We start from the raw sequence: 9,734 nt of genomic DNA, 5'->3' as shown, positions 1-9,734 counted from the left end.
TACCTGTGGTTAAATATGCATAAAGTGGTTACGCGTTACGACTTTACCTCCAAACGAAATGAAAGTAATTGCGCTTGTCCCTGACATAGATATATTCACAAACAATGGATAGAAAATCGGAGGTGCAGATACACATCTCGTGTCTAGTTACCCAGCAAGGTAAATTTTGGCAGCGAGCCACGTGTCCCTTTCCTAGAAATGAGGTGAAAAATCTCAACCCCTGTCCATACCGGATCTGTCTCCCATTGTTGTACCACATCGCGCATAGTGGCGATTTTCAAGTGTTAGAATCGTAACATATAATACCAGAACACACAAAAAGTATTATTATATTTTACTTCGTAAAAACGCAAATAATGTACATTTGTATACAAGCTATATATATATATATATATATATATATATATACTTATAACGTAGGGAGATAATTAAAATGTTATACATTAAATACATGAGTTTAACTAGAATACATCTTTCTAGTGTGTGTGTGTGTGTGTGGTTGCTGCGCTTTTATTTGGATCCGTGTGCTGTTGGGTTTTGTAGAGAAGTTAATTAAACACTATAGCGAGGTGTTCACTTTGTGTAACTCGAAGTTGGCATTACTTGGGACGTAGGCGATGTTGGCAATCCCGTTGGGATGATCCACGCTCTTCTCGTGTTCCATGGACGATTTAGCTTCTTCCTGTTACGAAACAGCAAATTTATTAAAGGGGTCGAAGGTAGTATTTACTGTGAGGACGACGAAGCTTACCTCTTTAGTCTGGAAGGTTGTGTTGAATTTCGGACGGATCCTGGAGGGTAGGCTGTTAAATAGGCTCAGAGCGAATGGCGAAAGTAATCTGCTGTCTAAGTGACTTGTCTTCCTTCCACCTGTGGTGTTAACAAAGCCAAGAAATCATATTTATTAATAATACGAATTGCTGATTTTCTATGTAAACACAATCATAAATGCTACACTCGCCTGTTAAAAGACTGAAGATGAGACCAATTATGATGCACAGGAGGCATCCTATGACGCTGTACCACATGTACGAGATTTTGTACAATGGAAATACATCTTGGCTACTCGAGAAAGTATATTATTATAGATAAGATGTAACAGGGGTTACCGTACAAAGTAAGATGATACTCACTTTCCTGGATGTTCCATTATAGACGGAAGTGACGTCATATTTGTGACTTTTTGATACAGATCCAAACAACCATCTACGGAAATGGGGGCTTTGGGATAGAATGGTTTGTGCAGATAATTACCCATGGCGATCCAGAAAGAAACACCCATTCCGGTGAAGAGACCAACAATGGATCCCTGAAGAAATTTGGATTGTTTTAAAGTATTTTTACACCGAAAATTAATTCCAATTCTGACTTACCGAACTGTTGGCCCACGGAAAGAACATCCCTAATGTGAAAACACCTAACAGGGGTCCTCCCATAATTCCCGCAACGGACAAGGCTGCCTAACAAACAAACAAGATGAGGTCACCAAAGAACCCGTCACGAAGAAATGTTTTGTTAACAGAGTACATACCTGGTTGATGTTGCCCAATTGTTGTGCCACGAAAACTAATAGAAGGGCAAGCAAACCATATGCTAGAGCTAAAATTTTGCTGACTCTCGTGGCCCACTCTTCCGTGATGTTGGGTTTGATGTATGTTTTCACCAGATCTTCCAAAGTGACGGCCGAAAGCGAGTTAACACCAGAAGAAACTGTACTGAAAGAAGAGTTTAATCAGCTGAATATAATGCACGATCGTATGTCTGTCCTCGAAAGAAGTTCATTTACCTCAGAGCACCGCTGAAAATTCCAGAAACAAACAAACCAGGTAAACCCGGTAGGAACCCCAAAGTTTCCATGACGAACAAAGGAAAGAGCTAGAAAAATTTTGAATTTCTGAGCAATTTCTTCACACAAGAAATGCCAAACAAACAAATTATTACGTTTTTAAACTTACCTGGTCAGGTGCCGTCACCTGTCTAGTGCTCATAGGATCACAGTCGTGGTACCTGGTGTATATGATCAGCCCGGCTAGTGCAGATATACCAAATATGAAGCACACACTTGGGATGGTCCAAATGATTGCCCTGCAATGCAAGAATGCTTTGTAATTATGGAATAGGGGTGCCATAAGTGTGATTATTTCGAATTACTTACGTTTGTGCAGCTTTTAGTGTGGGTAGAGCGAGGTACCTCTGTACTGTGGACTGACTACAGGCAAAGACGTACAGCCAAGTGGTGTACGCTCCTATAATAAGATTCCATACGGTATGTCTGGTAGTGACATCGACATCGAAGCTGCAATTCGAAGAACGAGTAAGAGCTTCGTTCAAATTTTGCCTCAAAACAAGTGCACGATACTTACTTGAAGAACTCTACCCTTTGACCGCGTACTCCAGTTAACCACACCTGACTCATTCCACCCACGTCTGTAGCACCTTTAGCTAGAACAGAAATGATGACCACGAAAACCATGCTTATCTGAAAGACATCGGTCCATACCACAGCTTTGATTCCTCCCTACACGAAGAAACCAGTTACTACCCTCGTAACTAACGTGTTACGTTGTAAGAATTACACTTACTATAGTAGTGTAGAAGGTACAGACTAGACCAGTAGATAATACAGCGAACCATAATCCAATACCAGTCACTAGGAGGAGTGTTTAGAAGGTTAAGTGTTGTAGAAAACTCTAACGTAGTGTTTAATTAAACACTTACCTTGAGATAACGCTAGGGCCGGCGCATACAATACAATTCCCATATATATCATCTAAAACAAATTATAAATTAAAATTTGGTGTTACGAAAGTAACAAAATCTAGAATAGTTTATTGTTAAGAAGGTGTAGAAAGAACATATATTTTTTTAATATAAAGCTGAAAGTAAATAAAGAATTTGTTAGATTTCTAGTGTATTCAAGCGTTAAATCGAGGTCTCGTAACTCATTTTACGCATTGCACTTTATGAATAACGACAGAACATCGACGATTTTAAAGTATAATTCGTCTCACTTTAGCTAAATAATGTATAATTTCGATTCAAGCGTAACACCAGGAGAATACGAGGAAACATACTTACCATATGTATGGAGAAAATGGTGGATCCTAAAGTTCTCACCGTTCGATTGAACCTTATTTCTAAATACTGTAAAAGAAAAAAGTAACTTGTTACAGATTAATACGTAACACTCTAGTATCCACTCATGATTTGTGTATAATGAAGGGATTAGGATTACGATCCCTTCCCAATTATTCAATGAAAACCCCCGAATTTTGGTTCCCTCGTTATAGCATTAGTTTCGGATATGTCACGAACGTCAGTGTTGACCTTTCGCCCCTATTTAAAAGTGTTAAACAGGAGCGAAAGCTGTAAACTGGATTATCTAATCTAGTTTGGTGTGGTGTTTAGAGTCGTTACGTTCCACTTGGCAAATTTAATCGATTGTCAGCTCCATCCCCTCGATTGTTATTAATGGTTAATTACAACTTTTAATTAGGTGCTTAACCATATTTTACCTAAATTTGGTTTACGAATGGGAAAACCCAGTTCTATAAATGGACAGATTGCCGTGCTTTGTAACGTTTTTGGTTCGAACCCACGTCTTCTTCTACAATTAAAATTGGATCAATCTAAGTAGCACGCGAGATTCGAACCCTTATGACGTTATTGAAACGTCATAAAATAATGTGAATAGGTGTCAAACTGTTTTCTCGTGTGACTGATACGAATACACCACGAAAACAATTACCAGCTTAACAATAGGTATTGAAAATAACACGTTGTAAATGGTATACGTGCTGCAGAAACAGGTCTTTTTTTGTGTGATGTGGAATTGTAAGAGCATTTTCTTTTAAAAAAAATGCCTATTCACTGACGTCACAGTTTCGGGAACACTTTAATTTCTTATAGAAACAATGTTTATCGAGGACAAATGATTGTCAATATTGTCTTCCGGGTAGGTGAACATCCCGGAAGCTACGTATTGTTCTGAATAATAAAGGAATAACACACCAGATTCTATATCCATGTTGTCTGTCTTCACTTCACCAATTTGTCTAGTGATTGTGTTCAAAAATTCACTACAAATGTGAAGGAAGAGGAGGAGGAGGAGGAAGACAAGAAATCACACTAAATATTACCCTTGTGCATAACAGATCGTGACGAAACATTGAATATTGATAATTGTAGTGTTTCTATACAATTTCATTGATTGAAAACAGGGAAATTTCTCGTCCAAGAAACACTTGGAAGTTTTTCTCACCCGTTAACACTATCAATTGCAGGACACTAACATTTTAATTGGAGTTAGACGGAGTTTGTTTACCGATTGAGTTCATCTTGCTCAAGGTTTCTATTATTAATTAACGGTTCATTAACATAATTGAATAATGATATTAATTAAAGGTCGAACGAGAGTTATTTGGTGTTTCTAGGTGTAAATTAATTAATCAAATTAATAGATTTTTAACTTAATAATTGAGACCTTGAGCATGTTGAGAACTATCTGTAGCAAAAATGTTAGAAGACATACAATTAAATAATGAATAAACAATTATTAAATTGATAAAGTAGTGTTAAGGATGAGAAAGTACTGTTTTTTTGGGCGAAAAATTTGGGCTTTTCAATTGTTATTTCTAATGTTTAGTGTTTTAAAACACCTGCCAAACATTAGTAATGCCAAATGAATACAGCCCAACACTAGTATAGACAATACAACAGCCCAACACTAGTACAACAAATTAAATAATACAGGACAAGTACAGAAACGTGAATTGAACACCATTAATCTACTTTCAGATGTAATTTTGCATGTTAAAACTCTATATGTGATCTTCACCCCCCCTCTAATTAATTTACATGGTTATTGGCCTTTATGGCACTACCTGTTTGGGTATTTTTGGAAAGGATCGTGACACGTGACCCACTTAAGCGACGATTCCGAGAACCGGGAAGGGGATGATCGGCAATGTCGTCGTCCCCCGGATAATCGAGCTTGATTTTTAATTCAGGATATGCAAATTGGAAAGGATACGTCGAAAGAAGGAAAGGATATATTATTCAATTTTGGGAATAGCCGATATAGGCTATGATTTTTCTATACGCTCGCGCTTGTCTCACATCCTCCATTTTTGAAATTCGATTTAATAAATAAATTTATCGATTTCCTCATTTATCGAAAACAAAAATTGCCTCAATGTCACCCGTGACGAAAGGATTAAAGTTCGATGTTTTTTTTTTTCTTTTGACCTCGAACTTCATATCGTCTTGTGGAGAAATGATGCTCGCGGTTGTTGTAGATCAAAGGTCAAAGGACGATTTTTGACCCCCCTCCCGTGACGACGGACGAGGGATGAAGTCGAGACGAGTAGGGAACGTTTTTTTTTTTTATCGGTTATTATGGCAGTGGAACGAAGCGCGCGTGGCTGTGTGACGTGAGAAATTGAATAGAGTTAGCGCGTGATTATCCTTCTGTGACGAAATTTAAAAACTTCGACACTAAAGGTTCGTATTCGTATCATTTTAAAGACAATTGTATAAGAATTAACGTGCATTCACTCTATTGTATCAATTACTTCACCCCTTTTTTACAATCGATTTGTATTCGAACCCACGTCACTTAGCCTCTAGTGTCTCTAGTTTACTAAACTCGCGACCGAACTGTCGAGGGTTCTTATCTACGCGTATCCCGCTACCACAGTTTCTGGCTTACCTCATAAGTGCTGGTGATACCCAATCTGTGATAGACTGGCATATAGAAGAATGCTGTAACAGGTAACAGGATTATCAGAGAAAATCCTGCCATGGAGTAGAGGGTTCCGTACATATACATCTCAGCAGGCACACCAAGAAGAGTTATGGCAGAGACGAAAGTGGCTAAGACAGACATGGTGACTGGAAAGACTTTCATCTTCCTGTCTCCCAGGAGGAACTCTTTGGTAGTTTTTTGTTTCTGACCGCTGCACGCGTAGTAGATGCCTATGCAAGCTGATATGGCCAACATACCCGCAAATACCACATAATCGACGATACCAAACCGACTGGGTTCCGTCATCTTAGTTACTTCTCGTGTTATCACTTCACCTCGATTCGTTCGACCCCGCTTCTGCGCCGGATTTGTGTTAATAAATGGGATAAATCGGCCGCTCCGACCGGTTTTACGTCATCGCCTTGCCTCATCACGCGGGTATATCCAGCGACGGTGGCGCCCGGGTTTCACCTGGCGGCTTGCAGAAACGATTGCGCCGATCGGCGCGCTAAAACGGCGAATTTTTTTTCGCTTCCCGCCTGCACCGATTACACTTTACAGACGAAGGGGTACGCGTCCCAATTCGATGACAATTAAGAACGTTACTCAGCTGTTTTCACAGTTCACGTCCTTTCTCTTTTACACCTTTGAATTAAAAAACAAACAAACAAAATAAAAAGGTGTAGTTTCTATTTTGAGCAAAATTAACCGGGAGTGAGTACGATTTTAGTATTATCGTGTATAATAGTAACGACTAGAGCCGGATAATCGAATTTATTCATCGCGTATGTTATTGTCTATCGAAACAAAACAGGTGATGCGACCTACTTTACATAAGCGGAAATGGAAGCTCTCTATATCCCCGAGTAACTTTCGAGTGTATAAAACTATAGCCCTGTCCCCTAACAAAGGTTAGAGGTCGATATTTAGTGTAAACTACCCTTCTTTTATACCCATGTAGAAGTACAGTAAGATCCGTCCGCCATTTGCCTGGATGAAGAAGAAGAGAAGTGCAATTCTGTATACGTCAGAATTTTGTTTGGTTATTAACACAGGGCTATCTGGATGGCAACACTCTCACCTTTTACAAGATATACGGATCATCGCGTGAGTTAAAATAATCATGTCCTAGTTACAATAATTTGACAATTACGGGTCATATAACGTTCTATTATTAGTAAAGTTTAGGCGAAAAAGTAGTGTTTTCTTGCCTATTGTTTCGGGATAATGGACTGTGAGGTAATAAGTAACACGTAACTTTTTATTGTCATGCCTTATATAATAATATATTCCACACAGTTTCGGTGTTCCAATTATCTCCCTACCGTAATTATGTGGTTATACAATACGAGGTGCATTCGTAAATTGTTCTCGAGTTACGTGGTTAGTTTATTAGTTACGATCTTACAAGCTTTGTACATAAAACAATTCAATGAAAGTTTGTACACCAGCCACCAAGTATTTATGGTACTGTGTTTGACATATTTTTAAATAAAGTATGGGAGTTTAACACAGGATTTACGGATTATTTTGGGTATTTTTACTTGTCACACTAAAAAAATACATACAGTAGTTATTTTAGTATGTAAAATGATAGTGTACAGCTGGAATAATTGAGAAACGTGTTTTGTAACTTGCCACGTGTTGTGAGTTGCGATGTTTTCCGAGGAAACACTATAATAATAAAGTTTGCATGGTAAAATGGTGCAGTTTGTATGGTAAAACGGTGACGTTTGAATAGTGAAATAGTGCAGTTTGCATGATGAAGTAATGCAAATCGAACTGTGACTTTTAATTCCCGTTTGACTTAAAAAATTACTGTCTTTAATGTCTATATTTTTGGTTATTTAATAAATTTATTGATAAAATAATTGGTTCTGTTCTTAAAGACTATCGTTAGCAAAAGTCTACCTTTTTAGCATGTTTCTAGTGTCGTTGTTGCTTTTATTAAAAGGAAAATTAATTTGGAGTTATCTAATAAAAGTTTGTCCCACTTCTGAAGCGTTAAAAGGAAGAGTTGTTTACACTTAGAAAGTGGCATTGCCAGCACAATAACCCATTTTTTTGGAGACGTAAACACATAGAACGGAAAGATTTCTAATTCCTGTTGGTTGTAGAATCTATGAGAATTTCATAGTTTATTCAATAAACTATAATTTGAAATCGGTAAGAAGTATGAGTAACCTATGAAGACAGAAATTCTTTGTTTCTTGGTAAGTATTGTAGTATCTTCAGGATACTGTAATGCTAAAAATATAGTGCCCATGAAACTAAGCAAATTAGTATAGTAGTATGATAATGATGCTACTTCAAAACTCTTTTAGAACACTATAGAGGTGTTACAGTTTAACAGAGATGACCGTAGACACGACCTATGAGCTAAATAGATTAAGTAAATGTACAGAAAAATCAAAAGTCTGTACACATGTTAGAAGTTATCTGTAAGCTCTTCTATATGCTCTGTACCCATTTAAATTTTCCCCCACAATTTCTCCACACTACGTGGGGAACGATTGAAAGTCATTAAAGCAGTCCCTCAGTTACTCGAGAGAGTTGAGAAATTTTCTTTATCACAATACTTCGAGCGAATTATTAAGTGTAGAATTAGGAGGCCACTGGTTCCATTATACCAATAAATTATCACTAAGCAAATTATCTACTTGTAATTCCAATTAACGAAGCGAATAGTTTAAAGGGATAGAGGAAGTAAACAGTATACGTTTAAAAATTTTGTAATACCTGAGGTGTTACGCTGGTAAAACACCCAAAAGGGGGTACAGTTACCTCCATTAATAAACCCACACTAGCCTGAAGGCTTACGTGAGTCACAAAATGAGACTTTATCTAGCTTAGTTTTAATGTTTATAGAGTCCTAGAGTTGTTTCCTAGAAAATTGTCGAGGTCTTTTCGGGATTTTTAGAAGAAAAAATACAAAAGGGCATTCGTAGAGTTCAAAATATCGCTGATAATAAATGTAAACAAGAATGTGACGAAATCGGGATCACTGGATGGTCCATATTTCGAAATGACTGCGTGTCTAAATTTCGATATCTGGAGGTTAACGGTGTGAATCTCTTTTAGCAAACGTCATTGTTTCAACACATCATCCTCATACCTACAAGGCCCGACAAAATAGTTCAATAACACTTTAAATTTGAAATTTTAAGTCCTATTTAACACCATATATAAATTTAGAATGCCACTGAGAGGCGCTATTTATTGTAGCGTAAGAAGAGCCACTCTGTGGCAGTTTTTTAAACGACTTCTTATGATACTGTACATTTAGAACAATAGGGTTGTTGTAATTTCGTACTTTTATGTTACAATTGGAATAGTTGGTTAGTTTGACTCATCAAACTAATTAATAAATGGGACACCTGCTAAGGGGGTGGTGTTACCCGGGAGGACTTTCTATTGGAAACTGGCTCTTATTTAGGTGTTACATACGTGAAGAATAGGTGTTTACTGTAGTGGCCATAAATTCAAGAAAATAACGTTTATGTAGGCTATATACAATAAAACGAATTAAATAATTCTCTCGAAATTCGAGAGATGGCGCCATGTTAGTACTTGTCTCTTTCTTATATATTTCCATCTATTGAGGGTAAATGTAAATAAGAATTTAATTGTCAAGTTCTTACTTGGGATAGGGGTGTTCAAGGTGGTTAAGGCCTCAGCTTGAAACGCTAGTGGATCCAGAATCGAATCCAAGCGGTCCAAAAACTCAGGAATTTTTCGGTTGGTCTGTCGAGGGCGAGTCATGTCCGACTCTCAACACCTTGATTGTTTTAGCAAGCCCATTGTGGACCTGACACAACCCATGATGGGCTTACTAAAAAAAGGTAATCTCACTATCCACAAGGAGGAAAGAGATTTTAAGAAAATCCCGATCACCTCCATGGTGGGCCTGATCGAATTTGTAGGCCCATTGTGGGCATGATTAAAAGGCCCTCACGTGGCCAAAAGAATTAAAGAAAGAAATAGTTCT

General features: G+C 37.7%; 1 protein-coding gene across 1 annotated transcript; it reads right to left on the bottom strand.

Moving 5' to 3' along the window:
- Positions 1 to 149: 149 nt before the first annotated feature.
- LOC111624264 (sodium-coupled monocarboxylate transporter 1-like) lies at positions 150 to 6,299 on the bottom strand. The gene is made up of 14 exons (XM_023367073.1): positions 5,711 to 6,299; positions 3,079 to 3,144; positions 2,719 to 2,770; positions 2,583 to 2,650; positions 2,364 to 2,518; positions 2,156 to 2,296; positions 1,956 to 2,085; positions 1,787 to 1,875; positions 1,532 to 1,715; positions 1,374 to 1,460; positions 1,134 to 1,309; positions 962 to 1,062; positions 752 to 870; positions 150 to 682 (listed from the first exon to the last, which is right to left on the bottom strand). The coding sequence occupies exons 1-14, from the start codon at positions 6,050 to 6,052 to the stop codon at positions 560 to 562; spliced, it is 1,833 nt and encodes a 610-aa protein (XP_023222841.1). The 5' UTR covers positions 6,053 to 6,299; the 3' UTR covers positions 150 to 559.
- Between the last annotated feature and the right edge of the window lie 3,435 nt (positions 6,300 to 9,734).

This window comes from Centruroides sculpturatus, unplaced genomic scaffold (assembly GCF_000671375.1).
Source record: "Centruroides sculpturatus isolate CEXI.00-Female unplaced genomic scaffold, Cexi_2.0 scaffold242, whole genome shotgun sequence".
NCBI lineage: Eukaryota > Metazoa > Arthropoda > Arachnida > Scorpiones > Buthidae > Centruroides > Centruroides sculpturatus.
This window is presented reverse-complemented; position numbering and strand designations above follow the sequence as displayed.